Below are 25,555 nucleotides of genomic sequence, written 5' to 3'. Positions count from 1 at the left end.
CAAATACGACGGAATTCAGCAAAGTTCAGACATAATTTACATAAACAAACGATATTTCGTCCGCTTAACTAAACCAAGGCTGAATGTAATTATAGGAAATATCACAGTTCATCCATGCAAATATCTCTAGTGCAACAGTAGTTCAAATTCAACAAAATAATCAGATGTTAAACAAGTTTTTCGAAATCATCAATTCCGAATTCAACGATACTAGAGCCCGACACATATTGTCTCATATAAACTGCCCCTTGAGTTTTATCCAACAATGTATGTGTGTGAATGGCCTGCCCTCGATCCCGTAGTACATCATGACAGGGCTTGCAGTCTATACAACGTGTACAATAACAATGAGTGAATAGATGAATTAACCAACATGTAGAGTAACAGGAAGCAACACTTACTATCTCCATGGTTGACGAGCCCAATGGCCACCTTATCTCCACTTGGTAAATCACAACACAAAACTTCATGAAGGAGTTGCAGATGGTGTACCACCTATGCGTTAGCGACTTCACATTGCGTGTATGAATGACGTGCATGTCGTAGGTCAACATAAATGGTCAACCGCGCATCACACAACAACTCATCCTCGATCACCGAGTGCCCCGCCATATCGTGCTTCTCTAGAAAACAATAAAAAGTTCAAGAAAAGAAAGCTCAATGGCATTTGATTGAAAACCTGTCCGGTGTGGTGCCCGTCATGGACGACATCGGCAAGGGTGCGAAGGGTACCTGGTTGCGAAAGGATTCCTAGATGGATAACAACATAGTTCAAGACGGGCGTGGGTTTGCGGACGGCGGAGAATGGCTAGGCGGTGGCAAGGGAGCTTCAGCTGCGGCATCGTCGTTATAGACGCGTGCACTGACTATGTTTTTCTGTGTGGTGAAAGTAGAGAGCGCATTTTTTTTTTTGACGCGAGCATGGTTCTTTGTTGATGACATTGTTGTCTGTCAGATTATGTTCGCAATATTTTCGGCAAGCAGTAAATGAACTTCAGCCCTTTTAATTTTTCACCATGTACTATGTGTGAAAGACTGTCAGAGTGCGTGTGTCTTGTCACAGTCTCAAAGCCCATAAAGCTAGCTAGAGCATCCAGATGCGGTGACCTATTCTATTCTGGAGCATCAGTCTATCTCCTTTGCACTATACCCCACTGCGTACTTGGAAAATGGCTTCTTCCTCTTCGCTCCTCTCGGCCGGCGTCTCCATCCTCCTGATCCAAGCCGTGGCGGTGGGCGTGGCCACCGCAGGAGACGCGCCGGCGCAGCTGCCGCGGTCGGAGCTGGCGGCGATCTTCAGGGTGATGGCCGACCTCCTCGGCGACCCGACGTGGCCGCAGCTCCACCCGCGGCCCTGCACGGACACGCCCTGGCCGGGCCTCCAGTGCGAGCTCGCCCCCGACGACAGCACCCGCCTCCGCGCCACCCGCCTCCATTTCGGCCCCGACGTCTCCACCCCGCCCTGCAGGCCCGGCGCCAGGCTCGCCGCCCCCGCGATCCTTGGCCTGCCCCACCTCAGGACCCTCTCCCTCTTCGGCTGCTTCGTCGACGCCGGCCCCGTCGAGCTGCCGCCGGTGCTCTTCACCAACGCCTCCTCCCTCGAGCAGCTCGTCCTCAAGTCCAACCCGGGCCTGACCGGCCGGATACCGGCAACCTTGACTAACCTGAAGAGCCTGCAAGTGCTTAGCCTGTCCCAGAACGGCTTCCACGGCGAGATCCCCAGGGAGCTCGGCGGCCTCGCCGCGTTGCAGCAGCTCGACCTCAGCTACAACAACATCACCGGCGAGGTACGTGCGTTGACCTCACGTGCGCCCTTAACTTCGTTACGAATGTGCATGCCGTGATTGGTGACACTGACACGTAGCATGAGTTTTTGATTCGGCGCGCGGCAGATACCGGAGGAGCTTGGAGGGATGGCGAGCCTATCCATCCTGGACCTGAGCTGGAACAGCATTGGCGGCGGCGTGCCGGCGGCGTTGGGTGGCCTGAAGATGCTGCAGAAGGCGGACCTGAGCTACAACCGGCTGGCCGGCGTTGTGCCGCCGGAGGTCGGGTCTCTGAAGGAGCTGGTGTTCCTGGACCTGAGCCACAACGGGCTCGCGGGGCCGCTGCCAGCCTCGCTTGCCGGGCTGGCGAAGCTGCAGTACCTGCTCCTGCAGGACAACCCCATCGGCACGGCGGTGCCGGCGGTGGTCGGGTCGCTGCGGCGGCTGCAGGTGCTGGGCCTGTCGGGGTGCAACCTGACGGGCCCGATCCCGCGGGGCGCGTTCGCGGCGCTGGGGAGCCTGATGGCGCTGTCGCTGGACCGGAACCGGCTGGACGGGCCGATCCCGGCGAGCCTCGGCGCGCTGCCGCACCTGGGGCAGCTCAACCTGAGCCAGAACCGGCTCGCCGGGGAGATCGCCCTGCCGGTCGAGTTCGTGGCGCGGCTCGGCAGGCGGCTCGACGTGCGCGGCAACGAGGAGCTGTGCGTCGGCCAGGGCAGGTACGGCGGGCTGCAGGCCAGCTACCTCAGGGCGCCGCCGTGCGTGGGACGGGGGAGCACCAACGGGACGGCCGCGCTGGACGAGGGCGCCGCGGGGGTTTACGGGCCAGTCGTTGGGTTGGTGTGCCACCTTCTTGTGTTGTTGGTACTCAAGCTGTGACGTCTCTGATGAAATATTTGAGCGGGCGATCATTCTTCACGAGATTACCGGGTCCAACGAGATGGATCGTTACGTGTTCTCTTGCAGTTTTATCCGACTGGATGAACGTATCCAAAATGCCAGCACCTGGCTCGATAGCTTTATAGGCACATCCTACAGCAGGGTGCCAATATTTGAGCACTTCTAAATCTTGCGTTTTAGCAACTTTAACATGTACACCAACTGTTCTTCCCTTTGTCCCGAATTACTTGTTGCAGAAATGGATAAAAAATGAATATATGTAAAAATTGGAGTTCACAAGTAGTATGGGACGGAAGGGGTATACAGTAAAATAAAATTTGCGTTGACATCCCATGCCGCCACACCATAGGGGGGAAAAATGAATCTTTTTTTTAATAATCACCGGGGGAGGAGTCCCTCCACCTAAATATATTGCTCAAAGTGGTCATAGTGCTAGGAGAGTAATCCAGTTTATAAGAAAAACCGGATCGAAAACCTTAACAACTTGACCCCGTTTAAGAGAAAAACCGAGCCGAAAACCAGACAAGTAACAAGTGTTACAAGAAAAGGAGAGGAACATGACGCCCAACATAAGGCAAGACCTAACTAGCAAACTAACAGGACCAGGTAGATGAGGGGTGCGTCGAGGGATCACAATACCAAGACTCTACAAACAGCCTAACGCATCGCACCGGTGTGCGTATCAAACCCCACGGCACAACAGAGGAGCATCCACAATCAACGGGTGCCAACGCTTAACGCGAACCTTGACTGAGAGCTCCGCCACGGAAGTTCAAGATGATTAGCAAGGCGGGGAGGCGTCATTGCGTCGTCATTGAGCAAAGATGAACCAAGACGAGACCAAGAGCCCGAGGCTCGCCTCAACAGAACAGGGTCATGAGCATGCAAAGAAGCAGGTCGGAGACCACACGTAGGATAGCCGGAGAGAAACACCTGAAGAAGAACACACCACCCTCGGTCCTGAGCAGGCCACACCACCACCACCACGCGAACCACCCTCAACCAGACGCAGCAACTGAAGCCGTCGTAAGACGACGCCTCCAAGGAGGTAGTGTTGTCAAGGACACAACACCGCCATCCGATCCGGCAAGCCCGATCTTAGGTTTTCACCCGGATACCACAAAGCAAAGTATTGTAGGTGCTAGAGCTCCACAACGGCACCTCCTGCAAGGAAAACGATGTCCATAGACGTCGTTGCCGCCGGCATCGACATAGTCGATGCAGGGCTCTCACCCGGAGTTTGAGCACACCCCTACAATAAGACGACAGCCGACCACCACCACCATCGAACCCTTCAAAAGACGAAGAAGCACGACAAGCCGCCGGAGCCAACCGCACCCTGCGGAGACCACCGACAGCGAAACGTCAGCACTAGGCGCCAGATCCATCAACGGCCGCCCGAGCGCAGGCCACCGGATGCAGCGCAGGCCACCATGCCGACAAGGAGCAGAGGAGCACTGCCCAAGGCCAGGAACCACCATGGTCTGGGATGCAGCCATACATCAGGTGTGCTGACACGCTCCACGCACGCCACCGCACACCCGTCAGAGACCAAAACCGAAGCGCCCGCCACGCCAACAGGAAGCAGTGAGATCATCATCAGCAGCAGCACCGCCATCATCCCCTCCACTTCCACCAGCACCACTCACGACCACCGTCCTTTGCCCCAAGCCGGACGACCACGGGCCGATCCAGACGGATACAGCCAGTCCAGCGAAACGCATCACCAACCAGCCTCCAGATCCACCCCAACACGAGCAGCGGCTGGCCCATAACCATCAGGGGTGGGGCCACAGGGAGGACGCCGCCGCGCGGACCACCATAGCACGCGAGGCCGGTACCGCGCACCCGGCGCTGCCACCTCGCGTGGGGCGATCCAGATCCGCCGACAACGCCCACCACGAGGCTGCCCTCGCCGCGCGACGCGGCCACAGGCGCCGCCGTCCACCCGAGCCACCGCGACGAGAGGCAGCCGGCCCGGATCCAACGCCTGCCGTCCACCGGATCCGCCGCGACGTGAGGCATTCAACCCCAATCCGCGAATACGCCCGCCGCGAGAGCCCCGCCGCCGCCATCCCTGGGGCACACGCGGCTTAGCCCGCGTCCCTCCAGCGGCGGCGAAGCAGGGGAGGGGGATGGGGGGTAGGAGCCGGCGACGGCGCAGAGGGGTTGCCCCCGAGTCGCCAGAGGAGGCGACGCGGGGGGAGGGGCAAAAAATGAATCGTTATCACTACCGGACATGGGGACGAACTCATAAACAACCACCTGTAGCCACTCGAAGCTAGCAAGAATCATCGGAGCTTGAGATCAAACTGAAGACATAGGGACTTCATAATAGCCGATTTTGTAATTCCTCAACTAAACACACCGGGAGAGTTACTCTTCTCAAAACATCCCTCAGGTTTGGACGTGTTTTGCCGTCAACGTGATCCTGTATCCATCCGTCTGATGCTCCGGACGTCCTTTTCCCCGTAAACCGAAAGCAAATCGGGGGACTTTGCGGTCATCTAGAGAGCTGCCACGCAAGCGTCTGACACTCCTGACCCATGCAAAACCCTCTCGCTTGCTCGCGCCTTTTCCCGCCCGAAGTAGTTGCTTCGCATTAACACCGATCTAGAGCGGACGTGACCTTTCACTGGTGCCAGCGTTGAGGTGGCTCGCCGGCCGAGGGCGTCACCCGAGCCGCGTGCCCGGTGTCCGCGTTTGTTCAATGCCGGAGAGACGTTACTGGACGGGACGGGACGGATATCTACTATGCATGTTCAATGCCCGTCTGTTCGTCTGCCGCCATTAAACAGGCACATCAATCGAGAAACCAACTCTGACGTCCACGCATTGACACACCCGTACGCTTGGCTCACTGACATCCGCTATTTAAAGGCAGACACTCCCAGCTCAAACCACACCACACCAAGTTCGTTCCGCATGCTCCTCCCGTGCACCACATCCGCCATGACCGCGAGCGGGAATGCATTGTGGCAGAGCCTCTCTACGGAGCAGAAGCTCCAGGTGGCCGCCCATGCCAGGTGAATAGAGGCCGGCATGCCGGCCAGCTCCCTGGAGGTCTTCGACGACGACCCCATGACGGAGACGGGCTACGACGACGACTCGGCACTAGCGCCCGCGCCCGTCCATGCTGGCTTCACCATGGAGCAAGCGTTGTTGCGCAGACGCACTTCAACGCCGCCATGGGGGAGGAGCAGCCGACGCCTATGTCGGTATTCCAGCAGGCACATGAGGAGTAGAAGTACAAACTCTTCCTCCTCGAGCAGCATCAGCTGGCGAAGGGCCAAATCTACAGCGAGGGAGGAAGCCATGGCAGTCATGGTCGCGGCGAACCCCAACTTCGTCACCGAGCAGCTATCGTTCTACGAGGCCGTGCACGCTCAGGTCCCCGCACGCAACGCTGTCCCGGCACAGTCGGACGTGATTGTGGTGTAGTCCGACGCGGAGGTGGCGCTGGCAGCGCAGGCGATCGCGGACGAGAATGCCGCCAACTGTGCATCCTACGCGCGGCCAACTAACTTTCGAGCACGTTAGTGGCACGACGAGCATGTCGTCCCGTCCACGTCCATCGTTGACCTCACGTCCACCACGACGGACAGGTCACGGACTCCGACAAGGAGTAGTGCATGGGAGGTGGCGGAGCCTCTAGTCCCAAGTGGGTCGGCCCGTCTCACATGTCCTACTCTTCCTCGTCGGCGACCGCGCCTTCACTTCACGGGTCTCATTCCCGCCGCTCATAAAGACAGTGAGATGTACCCGGCGAACACCTGAAGGGAACAAACAAGGACGTGGAGGATGGACGCCACCGTAGGCTAAGTTTAGGTCTGATCGCCTTTTTAATGAAAATATCAAAAATGTAATGAATGTGCTCCGATTTATATGAAAATCGTCCGGTTTGTTGAAATCCCCTTTGAAATGTATGCGCGCGTGAGTTGGATGGCCGGCTCCTGCATCAGTGTCTGTAGACTGGTCCTTACCGGTCCACGGATGGATAAGGTGTCCGATTTGGGGTCAGTGTTGGAGATGCCCTTAACAACCTTTCTTCAATATCTTTGGACTCACTCTCCTTCTTTTTTTAAAGCATGAACTTTATTTCTCAGATGATTGATAGATCATTTACAAGAATTTGAGGAAAAAAAACAAGGATCACAGAGTCCCAGAACGTAGAATATTTTCTGCTAAAAGAATTCTTCGCTAACACATTAGCAACTTCATTTGCTTCTCGGAGACGGTGAGCATATGATATCTTTGCAAAATCTATGGGCTAGCTCCTTGCATTCGAGCACTATAGCCACAACAGAACCCATATGGTCGCCTCCCTGTCGAACTGCCTCCACTGCAAAACTGATGTCAGATTATATCATCAACTTATGACACCCGATTCGTCCTGCTAAGCATAATCCGTTCCTGATTGTTGTTATCTCAGCCGCATTGACACTACTGATATGTGAAGGAGCCAATTAGCTACAACTATAAAGGTACCGTTTTTGTCGCGAGCAATCGCGCCTGTTGCACCTGAAAGTGTTTCATACTGGAACGCCACATCTACATTAATTTTAATAACATCACTGCCCGGCTTCTTTCACATTTGATCTTGCGTCCTCATAGGCTGATTTGTGGTATGTACTCTGGTCTTTGATATAAACTGTTGTTCTGTCAGGTGTCTGAATTGTTTCACCTTGCATATGTTGACGGTGTTGCCATCAAATATACCAAGAAGCTACCATGATCAATTCTGCTATAGATAATCCGTCCAGGAACGAAAGACCATCTCCCCTGCTCTCCTCTTCAACTAGCCGATGAAGGGCTCTCGAGGGGGTTATGTTGGGCAATATGTTTGTTTATTTTTCCACAACAAATTTCCCTGCATCCTTTCAGTTCCTCCCATGTCGGTCCTCTTTTTTAAAAAGAAAAACTTCTAATTTGGCTGACAATAGTGCAGGATTTGTTTGATTATTCATATAGTGGAATGTCTTTATTTGAAAATAACAAAGCTTTTACCAGCTTGTCGTGGGCCAGGAAGACGCCAGGGACAGTGCCCCGTCCGGCCGGGCGTGCAACCAAAACAGGCATGTCACTCACTCGCCACCCCTCTCTCCATCCCGCTCCCTTTGACCGTGAGGGTGTGAGACACTCCACTCCCCCCACCTCCTCTCTTCCCCGCCCCGCCGCCGCCTCCGTTCCTCCACCGCCGCCCGCATTTCAACAAACCCTACCTTTTCCTTGCAAACACAGCAGCAACTGGACGGACCCCTCGACCCGCCTTCGCTTGGTTTCTCTTCCGAATCTGCGCCGCCGCATTTGCTCCTCTTCCCCGTGCGTGCAGGGAAAAGGTGGCCGGACCGGACTCGAAGAGCACGGCGGTCGCCGGGTAAGACTCCTTGTTATCCTTCTTACACACGGTGCCGTTCTGACGCGACTGGTGACTGCGGCTGCTTGTTGGCATGGCGCTTCTTCAGGCCTTGAGGGTTCGTGCAAATTTGGTTGGTTATCGTTTCCAGGCAGCGAGTCAAATCGACTTAGGGTTGATTCGTGTTGGCGTTTTTCTAGTGTGTGTGTATATATGTATGGTGCACTTCAGTTTGGATTTGTTTAGGAGGCTGCGCGTTTCTGTCCCTTGGCACACATTTGCCTCAGATATGAGCAGATTGCAAGCACTGCCAGAGGCAGGAAATTGCTCGATTCTGCTGATTGCTTGGATTGGAACAAGCTCAGGGGCTCGAGGCTCGCTTAAACAGTTTGTCTTCAGCAGTTTGTTCCGGAAACTCCACTTAAATATGATTATAGCTGTCACTACACACATTTCATTTTGCATTTCAGATTAGTGGGATTCAGGATTTGTTGTGGTGCTCTTCTTCTAGAAAAGTTTACTAATCTTGAAGTAGAGTAGCTTATATTCTTTTTCTCTCCAAAAGAGTATGGTAGCACAAGCTGTGGAATACTTCTGTTTACATACTAGAAGCTGATGATCAGGCAATGGTTTTCTACAAGCCCCAACATTCTTTCGTTATTCAGATTTTGCATTTTTTTTCTTCAAATCTCTAATTCGTTATTAAAATCTGCTCTCGTTTCATTTTAAGTGTATCAGATATTCATATTAAGATCTTTGGGATTGTTAGACAGGATCAAGTGAGTTCATGATGCCTTTCCATATATGTCAGTATCGTACTCATAAGATATCTTTGAATATTAGTCTAAGAAAATCCAGGAGCATTTGCACATTGATTTGACAATTATAGAATTTTCGCCTCATGCCAATTTTTTCAGTTTTTCTCTTCTAAAAGGAGGGTGAAACCCCTGACCTCTGCATCATTGCGATGCACACAGCCATTCTTTGTTAGAATGTGTGCATCTGTCCCAAGGAGAGGATCTCTCCAAAATTTATTCTCCTCTCTCTCAGTCACTTGTCAACTGATCATCAGTTTCCTGTGTGGTAGTGAATTAGTGATTGATACCATTTTTGTTACTCCCTCTGATCCATACTCATTGTCGCTGATTTAGTACAATTTTGATATGGATCGGAGCGGAGGGAGTACAAGAAAATGACAAAATTGCACTGCAAAATCCTGCTACTCTTGCTTCAGTGTGTCCTCTCTCCAAAGAACCTGTGTACTATGGCCTGTCCTTTATCAAACAAATTGTCTATTGAATGTGCGCATTGCAAAACTAACACTGTTCCTCTATTTGTCTTCCCTCCTTGCAGGCCAACACTATCTCAATTCTTACCAAACATAGCTAAATTGTCAGAGTGCTGTGAATGGCTTCCAAGCTTCAGCTCCTGTCCTCCATTGCCACTAGAGTTGTTATTGCTTCACTCTTCCACCCTTGTGCATCCATTGAGATCCACCGTGAGCTCTCCGGCTGGTCCGATGGCATCGCTACGTGGTATGGTGACGCCAATGGCGCGGGAAGTGAAGGTAATAGATATATGATTTAATGGTACTAGCCCTGCCCAAACTGGGGTTTGAACTTTGAAGCTAATGTCTGATGCCTGCATGCCTGAATCACATATGCTGTTGTAGGTGGCGCGTGCGGATACCAGTATGCTGTCGACCAGCCGCCGTTCTCATCCATGATTGCCGCTGGCGGCCCTGTCATATACGACTCCGGCGATGGCTGTGGCGCGTGCTACCGGGTGCGTGTCTAGCTCTATGCAGCTGAGGCTACGAGCATGACTGCAAATTGTGTGACATTTGACATTCAGTAATCTTGATTTCATCAGGTGGTTTGCAGTGGCAATCAAGCTTGCTCTGGCATCCCGGTGACCGTCGTCATCACGGACCAGGGCCCCGGTGGCGGCCCATGCCTGAGCGGGCTAGTCGATGGACAGTGCCAGAATGAGGCAGCGCACTTCGACATGAGCGGGACAGCATTCGGCGCCATGGCAAAACCTGGCCAAGCTGACCAACTCCGCGGTGCTGGCCTCATTCAAATCCAGTACACTCGGTATGCATAAGTTGATGGAACATATATAGATCATGGTTACTCTTCACGGCCTCTTGCAATGGCCGTCTTTTATAGCCGCCATTAATCCGTCGTGTTAGCATTTGTGTCTGTACAGCGTGACCTGTGACTGGACTGGAGTAGGCCTGACCTTCAAAGTGGACAGCGGCTCGAACCCGAACTACCTCGCCATCCTGGTCGAGTACGAGGACGGCGACAGCGACCTCTACGCCGTCGACATCATGCAGAGCGGTGCCGGGGCAACCGGAGTGTGGATCCCGATGCAGCAGTCCTGGGGTGCGGTGTGGAAGCTTTCTGGGTCCACCCTCCAGGGCCCCTTCTCCATCCGCCTGACGTTCAGGTCCGGCAAGATGCTCGTCGCCGGCAACGCCATACCCACCGGGTGGAACCCCGGCGTGGCGTACCAGCCAGGCGGCGTGGCGGTGAGGGAAAGAGCGAGCGGCGGCCGTCGGCGCCACGTGTTTGAAGGGGGGTTGGGCTGGCTGCATCACCTCCTCCTGTTGCTGATGGTGTTGTTCCAGCTGTGATGCCATGTGTTGTGAGAATGTAAGCCGCGACCATCTAGCTAGTGTAGCTTAGCCTGGAGTCTTACAATCTCTGAAGTAGTATGGTTTATTAAACCTTATAAGTAGCTTGGCTGATCAAACAAGCGGCTCGTCCCCTGGAGAAGCGATGTTGTGATCTTCCTTTCACCATTGCAATTGGTGGTGAGGCCATGGCTTCTGACATGATCTAAGCTTTCTTGAGACTTGAACCATGTGACAAAGATGACCAAAATGCAAACAAAGATAACCAAAACACATAGTTATACCTTGCCCAGGATATTCAAAGATTTCTTCCAATAAACCCGAGTTCAGACCCTAGTAGCATTCAGCATAATACAGTACAGTTATGTAGCTCAAGTGTTAACTCAAGCAGGAATAAAAAATGGATACAAGCCTATACCACAATGAACACCTCGCTACAAGGCAAAAATGACAAATTAAAGGTTCTTCCAAGCCAGGGCAGATACAAATTAACGATGCTGAAACAGACGACGCCCTATTGGCATATTTGCTCAACGGCCGCAACAATCTGGGCAGGCTGCACGACGGTCGCATCCTCCAAAGTTGCGGCGTAGGGTGTCGGCACGTCCTGAGATGACAGGCACATGATGGGGGCGTCAAGGTAGTCCCAGAAGTTGTCGATGATGGCCGATCTCAGACTGGCGCCAATCCCGCCAGTGCGCATGCACTCCTCCACAATCAGCACGCGGTGGGTCTTCTTGATGGAGTTGCCTATTGTGTGCAGATCGAATGGCTTCAACGACCTAATGTCAATCACCTCAGGATCGTACCCTTTGTTCACCAGCGTCTTTGCAGCCTGCATCACATGGTACCTCATACGCGAGTATGTGAGGATGGTCACATGCTCACCAGGCCGTACCATCTCAGCCTCCTCCAGGCATAGAGTGTACTCCTCATCCGGAATTTTCTCCTTCAGGTTGTACAGAAGGACGTGCTCAAATAGCACGACAGGGTTCTCGCTCCTTATGGCAGCCTTCATTAAACCCTTGGCATTGTAAGGAGTGGAGCAAGCAACCATCTGGAGACCAGGGATTGACTGGAAGTATGACTCCAGGCGCTGCGAATGCTCTGCACCAAGCTGACGACCAACACCACCAGGACCTCGGATCACAAGTGGTATCTTGAACTGGCCGCCAGAGGTGTAATGAAGCATACCGCAGTTGTTTGAGATTTGGTTGTAAGCAAGGAGAAGGAAGCCCATGTTCATGCCTTCAACAACAGGCCTCAGCCCCTTCATTCCTGCTCCAACTCCCATGCCGGTGAACGAGTTCTCAGCAATTGGTGTGTCAAGAACACGAAGGTCTCCAAACATATCAGCCAAACCCTTGGTCACCTTGTAAGAACCCCCATAGTGACCGACATCTTCACCAAAGACACACACCGTTGGATCCGCTTGCATCTCTTCCATCAAACCCTCACGAAGAGCCTCAAACAGCAATACCTCATGACTACACAAAGGTAATTACACAATCAGGGACTTGCACTTAAGCATACAAAAAGTCATATTCATGATAATAAAATGAAGTGAAATCTTTGTTTATTGGGTAATATAAAATAGAAGAATGGAGAGTGTGGCATAGTTGAATTTTAAAGACCAAACCCCAGTTTAGAGGAGAGAGTTGAAACGCCAAAGCCAGCAAACGTGGCCAATAGTCAGCTGGTTCCACCCAACCCATTCATATCTTACACGGGGTAACTCAGGTAAGTCCAAGAGGCATCCTATCTCCTCTTGGTTCATCCTGAATTTTGGAAAATAAATCCAGTTTACTTAGCCGGACGTACATACGACAGATCCCACCAACTGAAGTTCACACAGGAGTTTGCATGATACTCCCTAGCTACGGGTTTGTGTTGACTTGATACTCTCTACCCACCAACAAATAGTAAAATATTGTGCCAAACCCAGGCCTTAAAAGATCTACTAATCAAAGGTTAAGTGCTTAACAAATCACAATCATGTCAGTTTTTATTGAAACATGGAAATAGAGTAACAGACTCACAGTAGAATACAACTTAAATTTTGTTAATAAGTAGGCAAAGAAGCAACAAGTCAACATGCATTGACTTTGTCAATTTTAACGAAAATAATATTAATTAGTGCCAAATCTAAGCTTGCAATTCACTGAAGCAGCCTGCTTACTCCCTAGATATACTGCAATATGTGCTCCTAGCCACTTGGCAACTACTTAATGGCTTGCTATTAGGATTATTAACGGGTACCAGTATGGTGTCTACCAGAAGATCGGGTGCATATCATCTATTAGGAAATTGGTCCTATGATCTTCTCCATCAATAAAAAGAAACTTAACTGACTGCAAAATCATGTGATTTCAAGTCACATCCACTCAAGCCCTCAAGCACAAACAGAACTGGCTTATTTAAGAACCTTATGAGACCCTTTTCTCCTGAATTTTATAAAGAAAATTATTTCTGATATGATCCTAATCAAAGGTAGAGAAGCTTCACCGCATGCTTTCCAAAACCCCATGTGTTTCCGAAAGGGGTCATATCAAAGTTTAAACAGCCCGCCCCTTCGGCAACCAAGGGAAGTTTGCAACTTAGCAGACAACTATAGTGACACCTAACACTAAAAACTACACAAGCCGTAACAAAATTGGAAGTCTGAACTGGAGTGTAGCCCAACACAGGCTAAGATCGCGAATCCAATCAAATCTAAGCTAAGTTGAGTCCAATACTCAAATTGTTAGCTCATGAGAGATGAAGAATCAATTGAATCGTTGGTATTGCACGAATCCGTTTTCCCCAAGATAGTTTTGCGTGGATCCCAATTCATCATGAGCACTCAGGAACACAGTTGAGCATATATCAGGCAGGCGAGGAAGTGTGTTGTTACAGTCTTACCCTTCAGACTTGGACGCCGCCTCGCTCGCCGGCGCATCAGCCTTGGTCTGCACACGAAACCACAGAGAAGATTAAGCGAACAGTCCAGCGCACCAGCAGATGCCAACAGGCAACGAAGTTACGAAGGAAAAGATTCTCAGAGCAGAACAGAGCACGCAACTGCAACGGCGGCGCAAGCCACCAGCCTGCCTCCAGGGCGCACCGCCGCGCCCGATCTGGCCACGCGCACGCTCCTCGCCGCTGCAGCAGAGAAAAACGCACGCAAAATCAGCGAAGAAGATCCAGCTAGCCACGCGCGAAGAACCACGGACGGGGCGGCGGGCACTACCTGACGCGGATTTGGGGCCGGCAGATCCCACCCGCGGGGTGGCGGCCGGGGCGGCGACGTGGAGCGACGAAGCGGCCGCCATTGCAGATGGGAGGGGTGGAGATCTGGGGGCTGGGGAGGGCGGCGGCGGCGGTGGTAGTGGCGTGTATGCGTGCGCGTGTTTATTTATAGAGGAGGGCGGGGAGGGGTTGGGCGTTGGTGGAATGCAGGTGGGCTGGCGGTGGCGGAGGAATGGAGGGGACGGCGGCGGAGTGAACGAGGCGCGGGGTGGACTATGGAGGGAGGGAGAGGAGACACCGAGAGAGGTTGATGATGGGGTCTAGGCCCTATGGGCCGATGGAGATGGATGAATGGATGGACGGATTTGATCTCAGCCGCTTGATTTCGTTTCTGACTCTTTGAACGAGAGTCCAATGCTTGGAATTATTTAGCGTGTTTTGCATAATCTAGAGATTCTTAACTTGAAACTGCAGTTTTTCTTTTGCAAAGATAGATATTTTTTTAGTAAAAACCTCAGCATTATGAGGCAGCCCAAGCAGAATAGGAAACTGCAAGCCCGTCCTTCTTTGGGAGCCTCACGACCTCCACGTCCAGGACGTGCCCGTGGCGCACCGCCACCGCCGCTCCTCAACCTTGTTTATGAGCCGGCCTCCCACAGTCAGGAAGCCACCCTGCTCGTCCAGAAGAACCGCCTTGGATTGAACGGCATCGCCAAGGTTGGCGCCTGAGCCTGAGAAGAGCGACCGCTATCCAATGCCATCAGAAACACTTTTGCAACCAAACCACAGGCCATCAGACGACCCCGTCCAACGCCCCACCTTACCAGGCCCACACCCGCGGCTAGAGGAATCGTCAGCGCATCGACGTCTGGCCGAAGGACAAAATCCCCACATAGCATGGTCGTCGTCGTCGCATCGTCGACCAGGTGGAGGAATGAAAGACTCACAAGATATGTGGACCCACGAGCACCAAAAGCCGCCAAATCGACGACGAAGCCCTAGAAGACGTTGTCGCGGAGGGGATGGCAAGGCGGCACGCTTATTCTCCCCGATAGCATCTCCGCCTCCACATCACCGCCATATTGGCGATGAAGCCCCAGAAGACACCGTCGCGGAGGGGATGGCGAGGTGGCGCACATCTTCTCCCCGACATCATCTCCGCCTCCACATCGCCGTCGACCAAAAACCTAACTACACCCACGTCAAAGCAGAGATCCGGGGTTTTCCCACCCTATAACTGCCGGAGGAGGGGAAGGGAACCCACGATCACCGGGAGGAGGTGTGAATGTACAAAAACAAGCGATATTTTAGACCTCGTTCCTCCTTTAAGAGGGTCTACTAGATCACGGGCCTATTGATGCCCACTCTTGCTCTGGATCTCAACCATGCAAAATCTGCTATGATTCACATAAATTTATAAATGTTCACACACAAATAGTTCAGTTCATGTAAGAATCATGAATTTTACCTGCGAATTAGAGACTCCTGATGGATCAACTCGTGTATTACATCTGTTTTCAATTTCTATGAAAGAAGATAAATGTAGAGTACACATTAGATTAGTGTTTGGAAGGTGGACAATTCTTGATGCAATTTTGTGTGGGTAACTCAAATTAGGTAAAAAGCTTGCAAGTATTAAAGTTAGCTAGATGAAGGGGGGAAGGGGATGAGAATTTTATTGCTCACGACTCACGAGAGTAAACAAGCATTTCCCATCGTGAACAAGTCTCGGACCCTCTCGCTGTCAAAAAAAAGAAAACAAGTCTCACACTCTCGGTAGTCGGTCACAAATTGTATCTACTCTTTTTGCGAGAAGAATTTTTTCCAGCTGATTTGATATCTACAGGTTGATTTCTTGGGTTCAACCTTAACAGATTTGGAAGGCATTAGTTGAGACAACATCTCTTTGCCAGGTGATTCCTTCACGACGAGGAACACATGAGACTGTGAAATCACAACTGATTTGGAAAGCCAAGGCTGAACCAAATCGCGGGTTCTAGCTGAGACAAAATGAGAGCTCTTTACTTGTGTTTCACTTTGGTAACAATCCAAACAAAGATTAACAGCGACAAATACCATAAACTTTGGTAACAAGCCAAACAAAGATTTGGAAGGCTGCAGCAGAGCCAAACCACAAGCACTTGCCTGGATTTCCCTTCACGGGAAACATATTCGGCTTCGCAAGGTCAGCCTCCCGATGACACTGGGAATGGAGTTGGCAAAGTATTTCTACCATGAAAGTTGGCATCCCATTGTTGGGTAAAGCAACTGCTCTGTGTAACCACAGGGCTCAAAAGAAACTTCAAATCAAATGCATTTCCATGAAATCACAGGTGACAAAACTAGACGACCATTTTGAGTAGACAAAACGGTAAGTCGGCAAAGAGGTTTGACAGCCCACATCTCAAAAACATACAAGTTGTATATGTCCACTCATGCTGCACCTAGGCAGCAACAGTTGCCAAAACTGCGATCACACTGCAAGTAGATCTATACCCACAGCTGCTCCTTGCGGTACTCTCTCACGATGACCGGCACACTTGTAGGTGGAAGCTGCAACAATGAGACAACCACATCAATTAGATGGACGAAACAATAGACACCACATTTTAATGCGTATCATGGAGACCTAAACAAACACAAGCATAAGGCATGCATATGTCTGACTGCAGAGAAAATAGTTAGTTCAAGATATCGGAAGCATATTAAAGACCTGCACCTAAATCAATGTGATTTGCAAGAATTGGTTTCACATAAGTACAACATTACTATCTATACCTACTACTACTAATAATTTTTGTGTTTTAGCCCCACAAAAATCTACATATCAACCCGCAGTCTTAGCAATTGAGAGTCAATCCATAGTCCTAATAAAAGCCAAAAACGGTTTGTATGGTTTAGCAAGCATGACTTTAGGCCGTTGCCTCCTTTAGCTAGGTACGTCACTGGGCCTACTCCTGGGCTTCCAAGGATCAACGAAAAATAATTGCTTTGGTTGGAGATCGAACTCACGTCCTCCCCTCTCCTCGATAAAACTACAACCAACTGACCTAGCTTATGCTTGTGCTATTATAAACGTTTTGTTTCACAATTAAATAGTCCCACATTGCTCCTTTATAACAAATTTCATCAGTTTATATACGCCATGAGTTGTCTGGAGAATCAATGAACCACCTCAAGAATTGACACACGAAGGTGAGGTGCGGACCATAGTTGCTAGAAATCCGGGTCGTGTGGGTCGAGGAACGGGGTCGTGGGTCGCTACCCCGCCGGAACGAGGTGCGACGAGTATATGGGACGTTGATTTGGAACATGGATCGCGATCCAAACAAATCCAGGTCGACGGACCCGGGTCGTGGTGATCTTTCCAGGGAAGGGAAAGGAAGATCCCGCCATTCCCCCGGAAAAGAATATGATCTGCGCCATGATTTATTTCCCTTCCCTCTTTGTCAGAAAAAATGGGGCTGCAAGTCAGATATTTACGGCGTGATTTTTTCATCAGCAAAGCTCTAGTCCCCGATTCAGTTCCAACTTCCAACCCTCGAGCCGTCCAGCACTCTCCTATTTTCCCATCCAGCCATTCCTTCTTCCTTGTGCAGTCTTTGTTCCCTCCCTAGTCAGCATCGGATTCTCAAGCGGCGAGCAAGGCGCGCATCCTTCAATGGCGGGACGAGCGGTACAGGAGAGGGCGCGTACACAGTAGCTCGACGACCGGCAGGCGAGTGGCGGATCGTGGGAGGGCAGACATCGGCAGTCCGACGGAGTTCAGAACTTTGGAGCGCAATTGCCAGGTACCTCGAATCACCATGAAATCCCGCCCGATTCCCCATACATGTTCTTGGCTGGCTTCTTGCAATCTTCGATACTGGGGTATCATGGGGCGATTGGGGTCGCGATCCACCCAACGACCCACCTCGACCCCACGTCGTTCCCGAACCTCGATTGGGGTCGATCGACCCCGGGTCACGGGACGCACCCTCGACCCGCAAACCTGGCTACTATGGTGCAGACCATGTTTTCCTATGGGAAGGAAGGAATTTAATGCCGTGAATTGTGCCCGATTACTGCACCTGCCAATAGGAAAGATTGAGGCCCAATAATAAATGAAAGACATGCACTGCACGCAGGTTGACTCTGCCTGGCTTGTTGGCTCGTGGGATATTGTGATGCATCGCTGCTGGTTGGTTTACTCCTGGAGTATGGCTGGTGATGGTATCTGTAGCCCCCTGAAAGAGAATGCACGTGCATGTGTGACCCCCACTAGCGTATTAGGATGTGGCAAGGCAATGTACGCTGAGAATGATGACGCGATTACATGGGAGGATGAGAGAGATTTGCCATTCCTCTTCTCAAACCTTGTAGTTATGTGGTGCAACTGAGACCGACTTTTTTATATATATAAAAGAATCGAGAAACACCGTTGAAATATTTTCTTTATGAAATAACACGGTGAAAGTATCTCAGAGTCTGGCATTTACTCAGTAGTGAAGCAAAATGACAAGTGCCGTGCGGTGATCGAGCTCATCGCCTTGGGATTGAGCATGTCCGGGGCGTTGTGATTAGGTGAACAATCATGGCCACCGTCAGCAAGTGCGGGAAGTTGGATAAGCGAACACCACCGACGAGGACGGGAAAGAGGATAAACATAAACTGGTGGGACGCCGTATTGAAATAGTGGACGGAGGAGAGTCTTAAGCCATGCTTACCAGACTAGAAGTGTGTGATTCTTTTTCTCCCGTTGCAACACATGGGCTCGTTTGCTAGTAAAAACTAACAAAAACAGATGCTAATAATGTATATTTTTTAATCGAACCATAAATGAAACAAAAGGTGTGGATGTTCAGAGCTGAACCGTGGCATGCCTAAATAACTTCTCGTCAGATTAATTGGATGTTACAAAAAGGAATTCAGTTGACTTGGGTCAAAGCTCAAATGTTAACTGCAAAGTTACCAGTTGGTTCTATAAAATCTGTAACACAAGTACATCGAGTTTACAACACTGATACTGTTTCTGTTTCTTAACAGAATCCTAAGCAGACAGCTGTTAGACAGCTTATAATAATGGTTAATTTGATCACTTAACAGCACAATGGAGTGCATCCGTAGTAAAAGCATCAAAGCGAAATAAACGGTATCCTAGAGCTAGTAAAATTTGGTAATAGAATGAACATTTGCCATACTGCTAATAGCCAAATTCAATAACTGTGTTTATGTGAGGACAACAAATTGAAAAGATACCATATATGAATAGTTTTTTTTTAGATATACAACTGCATTGACTACGACCAGAAGCTTAAGAGTATCTTACCATTCCATAATCCGTTATGATCATCGACACATAATCAGAAGGGGTTGCATCATACCTATCAGATGTGCAAAATTATTTTCATGCAAAGTAAATTAATGGATCTAAGAAACTATACCATAGATGGTATTCAGGTACATACGTGAGATTTAACAGTTGGAGATTCTCGTTGTCAGCCCAGTTCTTAAGATCGCCCAAGTCTGCCCTCCCAGGAATTTTCGAAATCACATCTGGATCACCTGAGCAAAAAAATTGTGTAAGAAACTTGTTACGCATGACCTGGATGTATACTTACAATGCATACACGAACATATGCTTACCAAGCTCATTAGCGCATATAGAATCAAGTTGCACCCTCTCATGAAATTTGTATGCCTCGCAGCAAACCAAAACAGGAATTCCAAATGCATGTGCCACCATAGCCACGGATGCTGTGCCAACTCGGGAATAAACTGTTCCATTTGATAATATTGAGGATGCACCCAAGAAGACTCTTGTAACTTCATGCATGATGTATGAAACTGCATTTATATGAGTATATGTGCAGTTAATGCCCTTTGCCACTAATCTACGCAGTAATCCTTGCCCCTCGAGCTTGGGACGAGAATCCACCACTATAACACGGAACTTCCTACCAAGTTCATGAGCATGCTCCAAAATCATTTCAACAACTGATGATGACCCATATGTTAGCAAGACATCATCGTCTCTGACTTTTGTGATGGCATGACTGACAATAACCTGATCTGCAACAACTATCTTCTCATTAATAAAACGATCAATATCAGACTGAAGACTGGCCTTGGCTTCTGACTCCGACAATGTAATTGGTAGCTTGGCAATCCTGTTTTTCAGGAACCTGATAGCATTGCCCATGCTAATTGAGAGTGGACGGCACTCGATAAAAAATGACACATAACTACTGACTTTTGCAGTAAGGTCTCTGCTGAGAGTTTTATTTGGCGGTGTGGAGTAATCTTTTATTGCCTCTCTGAACGCAAGAAGCATTGCTATGCAACGACCATTGCCACCAGATACCTCACCAGACAAATATTGGAGACCGACCTGAAAGATAGCGAAGAAGAGACGGGTCATTTAACGTAACAGAAATTAACATTCAGTCAAGCAAAATAAAAAAAACTTTGATAACTAGTTTTACCTGGCCTTCTTGGTATATTTAAGGACCAAGTTGAGCCAGTAAGTAATTACCAGATCAGCAAACTTATTAGCAACACATGTGGTGAGAGATATTGTTGATAGGACATCATCTTTTAATTAAAAGAAGGCAAGTTTTTTTTTTCTGATTTCTCTCTTCTCCACCACAGCATATAGCCTACGTGACACTTCTAAGATAACACCATTCACATCATATGATCCATTTGATGTTGTAGTTGGTGACTGTAAAGTGCTTCAGCGATCTCACAAACAAATTTACAATAATTAGGCATTATACACAAAAGGTAAACATGAGTTGTTTTGTTCTTGGCCAAAATGGTTGTTTACTAAAAATAGCTCCAAAACACTCAAGTTGTTCCTGGAGGAGCATGATACTTGACATTTGTAATAAAAGGGGCAGAGAAGGAAAATGATTGTTTCATAAACGTTCTAGCATCACACATTCTCCCATACATAAAATATTCTGTGCTTGAAATTAAACTAAGGGTAACACAAGGACAGAAGCATTTAGTTTCAGAACACAATGGAGAGAGAGGAACCAAAGATAGCTGCAGCTTATTGTTTTCATCTATGTCACGAAACTGCCACTAGTATTTATTAATTCTTGATAAATGGAATGTTGCATACTTAGTTTCCTATACCATAATCCGCCTAAATGCATGAAGAGTTAATGTGTGATGAACAAAAAATCATTATCACATGACCATACTTGAGATTGAAGAACAAAGATAACATTTTGGGTAAAGTAGATGAACAGCAATTACCTTGTACACAGAAGGATGAATTGGTTCCAGCTGAAAGAATTTTGACTCGAGGTCAGGAAGTTGAGTGCCATGGACGTACTGTGGCAGATGCCTAAACAATTCAACTCTGTTTCGAGCCTCTGATTGGTTGACAATTGCACGTTTTTTTGCTTTCTCCACCCGATGCACATCATCAAACTGCATTCTCGGATGAGGAACATCTTTTTTTCTATCTCTCTCTGGTTGGCGTTCAGTAACCTTCTTCTCAGAAGCAACTGTACTTGGAGCATGGGGCACATCTTTCTTCTGAGAAATTTTAGCTGGCTTGGCTTGCTTGGATGTTGCAGGATTAGCCCCAGAAGCAGCGCCTGTTGACTTTCCTGATAAACCTACAGTCCAAATTAATAAGACCGTCATGCTAGGAAGTTGTGACTACAATATAGATGTTTCAGATCATCATAAATAAATGTGAATCCATTAGAAAGTGAGCACTATTTACAATTAATTGCCTAAACCTATTTGGAAGTTAAAATTTTCACTTTGCAAAGCAGCACATCTGTCCCCAAGCCAAAATATGCCCAAAAACAGTGGGGGTGGATGAGAAGGTTTTATTATTACAGTACTATATATAAGGCTGAAAACAAGGTATTACCTGCCTCCTTCGCAGCAGCTTTCGCAGCACGCTGAGCCTCCTGAATAGCACGCCTCTCTGCTTTAGAAGGTTTCTGCTTTTGCGGAATGGACGCTGGAGCATCTTCATTCCTTATTTCAGCCAAATCTCCCTTGTTTGTTTCTGAAAGAAACAAACAACAAATCATGTGAAAATTAAAGAAAATCAAAATGTTTTTCAAGAACTTCCACAAATGTTAAGGCAAAACAGGTGTAATAAAAAGACACAGTATGTAGATACTATATCCACCTGATCTTGTTTTAGCAAGTGCAAGGTAAACAAAGTGACCTTCATTCCTCCAGACTAAAAGCTCAGTAAAACTAGTAAGATGAAGAAAAAATGTAGTCTATTAAAATTACTCACACTAGAGGCCACGCAAAATGCTAAAAGCAAGCTTGAGAAGCAACAACTATTTAGACCACTTAGTGCACCATTAAGAAGTGACAACCTGATGCCATGGCTCAGGAATGAAGTAAACTCGACTTTGCTACTTCTACAAGCAGCTCACAACTGGAAACAATTTACTTATACACTTACAACATGACATCTTAACCCCACCAAGCAGGATCACAACAAGCTAATACCCAACCTTATTAGTCCACACCAAAAGAAAGGCTTCACAGCTTCACTGCTTGCGGTTGCGGCTATGAAGTGTCCCATAATCATCAAACGTGATTCACCCTCAACCTCAGCGGCATGAACTTTACAGCTCAAGCACAAGCATGAACTCACAGCTGCATTTTGAACTGTAGTGTTTCTGTAGTTTCTAGGATTTCGGGATGGGATGATAATACCTTACTAAGTGGGCTCACATGGGCCTCTTTTCTCCATGAAATCATCTAATTCAATGTCTTAGTGATGAAGCATGAACTGAGTTCAGTACTTTTATTCTAGTCATCTTTATTTATTTAAAATCAAAGTGTTAAGGTTTTAAAACCATGGGACGTTTGGATCACAGGATAGAATTCTTCTAGCCTCCTTTTTCCAGGCTATACATTTAGAAGTGCTAAAAAATCATAGCATTTCATGGCAAGGCAGGGCTAGAAAATACTGCAAGGAGACAAGGAGAGCCAATTTGACCCGCTCTTATCAGCAGGACTCTTGTGATGTGTCGCCGAGTCCACGTGTGTCTGCATGGACGGAAATACACTAATCGCTGCTGCTATAATAACCGCGCCAATACAGAAACGAACAACAACACGGATGGATGCGGGCTTTGCGGACACGCCCGCATGCATCCCTACTCGTGATGCACATGACAACTGCCAACTTAACTAGTGTTTGGTTCTGTCAACAGATGACAGCAAAGTCTTGTAATTAAACCAAGTACGGGGCTGGGGCAAGTGCGGCTTAGCTGAAATGAGGTAGTTTGCCCACCTAGGGCCCCTTATACGCTTAGCCAAATGAAATTATCGTCCAGAGAATTTCTCACTCACAAGGCCACAATCCCCCAAAAGGCTATAAGTCAGAACCATTCCTCTACTTCATAGCGATGGCAACCGAATTAGCTAACTGATGAGGATGTGGGGTGATATTACTCCAATCGGACAGGGGCCGCGTACCTAGCTCCCCCGCGGAAGGGGCCAGGGACCTCGAATCCTCCTCTCCGAACTCGGATGCAGCGGCGAAGCGCATGGAGGAAGGCTGAGGCGCCGAGGACGCGAGGAGGAGGACGTCGGACGCCGGGGGAGAGGGGGAGTCGGGGGAGAGGTGATCCACGTGCCGCGGAGGAGGGATCATGACGGGGGAGAGCGAGCCCGGGGAGAGGTCCGACGCCGGAGGCGACCCGGCGGCCGCGCCAGGCAGTGATACCGCCGCGGCGGCGGCGGCGGGCGGCTCGGACGGGGCCGAAACGCCAGGGGTGACGAAGCCGACCTGGCGGATCTTGGGCTCGACGCCGCCGGACGTCGAGCGCGGCGGGCGGCGGAGATCCATCGCCGTCGCCGGGGGTGCGTGACTTCGCGTGAGGGTTTGGGGTTTGGACACGACGCACGAGACGAGGGAGGGTAGGAGGAATCTTCCGGGCTAAGCAGCGGTGGTGGTGAACCAGGCAGGGTGGGACGAGCCTGGTTTCGGTGGACATGGATGCGGTCTACCGAGCTCAGGCCCATCGGTTACTCAAAAAAAAAAAGCTCAGGCCCATCTATGTTTCGGTTTCTTTTAGACAGGCCCATCTATGTTTCAGTGAACGTCCGATTTTGCCCTAAAAATATCATGTCCATTGTTTTTCTTTTGCGGGGATCATACCGATTGAATTTAAATGAAAAGAAGGGAGAAATTCTACTTATCATAGTGTGCACTTTTGCTTTCCCATGTCAAGTTCCTATGCTGCATGTCCATATATTGATATACAGATTCAGTTTAGACTACTAATACGTATGCAAAATGTGTACAAGTTTCATCAATAAACACACAAGATTTGCATCCACAAGCTATCTTCGGGAAGAGTAGGGATGGAGCGGGAGCGCCTAACCGCTAGGAGCCGGCGAGGTCGACGACGTGCTCGCTGGGCGTGCGCATGGGAGGTTGGGAGGAGGCCATGCCAGTCGTGCTCCCGTGTCCACGGTGTCCTCTCGGTGCTTCCACGACGTGCTCCTCCGGCAATGGCCACGACCAACCTGAATCTAGGCCACAACATGCTCTGGGTGCAACCCACGGCAATTACCGTGGAAGAGCATGGCCATGATACGTCCATTTTGCATCATGCTTTTATATCGATATTTATTGCATTATGGGCTGTTATTACACATTATGTCACAATACTTATGCCTATTCTTTCTTATTTTACAAGGTTTACATAAGGAGGGAGAATGCCGGCAGCTGGAATTCTGGGCTGGAAAAGGAGCAAATATTAGAGGCCTATTCTGCACAACTCCAAAAGTCCTGAAACTCCATGAAAGTTATTTTTGGAAATAATAAAAAATACTGAGCGGAAGAAATACCAGAGGGGGCCCACACCCTGGCCTCGTGGGCCCCCTGTTGGCCCTCCGGTGGCCATCTTCTGCTATATGAAGTCTTTCGTCCGAAGAAAAATCATAAGCAAGCTTTCGGGACGAGACTCCGCCGCCACGAGGCGGAACCTTGGCGGAACCAATCTAGGGCTCCGGCAGAGCTGTTCTGCCGGGGACACTTCCCTCCGGGAGGGGGAAATCATCGCCATCGCCATCACCAACGCTCCTCTCATCGGGAGAGGGCAATCTCCATCAACATCTTCACCAGCACCATCTCCTCTCAAACCCTAGTTCATCTCTTGTATCCAATTCTTGTCTCTAAGTCTGGGATTGGTACCTGTAGGTTGCTAGTAGTGTTGATTACTCCTTGTAGTTGATGCTAGTTGGTTTATTTGGTGGAAGATCATATGTTCAGATCCTATATGCATATTAATACTCCTCTGATTATGAACATGAATATGCTTTGTGAGTAGTTACGTTTGTTCCTGAGGACATGGGATAAGTCTTGTTATTAGTAGTCATGTGAATTTGGTATTCGTTCGATATTTTGATGAGATGTATGTTGTCTCTCCTCTAGTGGTGTTATGTGAACGTCGACTACATGACACTTCACCATTATTTGGGCCTAGAGGAAGGCATTGGGAAGTAATAAGTAGATGATGGGTTGCTAGAGTGACAGAAGCTTAAACCCTAGTTTATGCGTTGCTTCGTAAGGGGCTGATTTGGATCCATATGTTTCATGCTATGGTTAGGTTTACCTTAATACTTATTTTGTAGTTGTGGATGCTTGCAATAGGGGTTAATCATAAGTGGGATGCT

At 49.2% G+C, this 25,555-nt stretch overlaps 4 protein-coding genes across 4 annotated transcripts; 2 read left to right on the top strand and 2 right to left on the bottom strand.

Moving 5' to 3' along the window:
• Positions 1-1,098: 1,098 nt before the first annotated feature.
• On the top strand, positions 1,099-2,794 carry LOC123125499 (receptor like protein 29). Its single transcript, XM_044545978.1, has 2 exons — positions 1,099-1,787; positions 1,893-2,794. The coding sequence occupies exons 1-2, from the start codon at positions 1,170-1,172 to the stop codon at positions 2,643-2,645; spliced, it is 1,371 nt and encodes a 456-aa protein (XP_044401913.1). The 5' UTR covers positions 1,099-1,169; the 3' UTR covers positions 2,646-2,794.
• A 4,974-nt stretch (positions 2,795-7,768) lies between these two features.
• On the top strand, positions 7,769-10,805 carry LOC123122723 (expansin-B12). The gene is made up of 5 exons (XM_044543050.1): positions 7,769-8,043; positions 9,376-9,589; positions 9,695-9,807; positions 9,895-10,118; positions 10,234-10,805. The coding sequence occupies exons 2-5, from the start codon at positions 9,430-9,432 to the stop codon at positions 10,661-10,663; spliced, it is 927 nt and encodes a 308-aa protein (XP_044398985.1). The 5' UTR covers positions 7,769-8,043; positions 9,376-9,429; the 3' UTR covers positions 10,664-10,805.
• A 120-nt stretch (positions 10,806-10,925) lies between these two features.
• LOC123122721 (pyruvate dehydrogenase E1 component subunit beta-4, chloroplastic) lies at positions 10,926-14,231 on the bottom strand. Its single transcript, XM_044543049.1, has 4 exons — positions 13,893-14,231; positions 13,725-13,804; positions 13,565-13,611; positions 10,926-12,150 (listed from the first exon to the last, which is right to left on the bottom strand). Exons 1-4 carry the CDS (start codon positions 13,972-13,974, stop codon positions 11,178-11,180), a joined length of 1,182 nt encoding a protein of 393 aa, XP_044398984.1. The 5' UTR covers positions 13,975-14,231; the 3' UTR covers positions 10,926-11,177.
• A 1,956-nt stretch (positions 14,232-16,187) lies between these two features.
• LOC123122720 (translation initiation factor eIF-2B subunit delta) lies at positions 16,188-23,803 on the bottom strand. The gene is made up of 7 exons (XM_044543048.1): positions 23,348-23,803; positions 21,768-21,908; positions 21,137-21,504; positions 19,517-20,261; positions 19,339-19,435; positions 19,200-19,254; positions 16,188-16,444 (listed from the first exon to the last, which is right to left on the bottom strand). Exons 1-7 carry the CDS (start codon positions 23,718-23,720, stop codon positions 16,382-16,384), a joined length of 1,842 nt encoding a protein of 613 aa, XP_044398983.1. The 5' UTR covers positions 23,721-23,803; the 3' UTR covers positions 16,188-16,381.
• Between the last annotated feature and the right edge of the window lie 1,752 nt (positions 23,804-25,555).

This window comes from Triticum aestivum, chromosome 5D, assembly GCF_018294505.1.
Source record: "Triticum aestivum cultivar Chinese Spring chromosome 5D, IWGSC CS RefSeq v2.1, whole genome shotgun sequence".
Classification (NCBI taxonomy): Eukaryota; Viridiplantae; Streptophyta; class Magnoliopsida; order Poales; family Poaceae; genus Triticum; species Triticum aestivum.
Note: the sequence above shows the minus strand (reverse complement) of the source record. Positions and strands in the feature narration are given on the sequence as shown.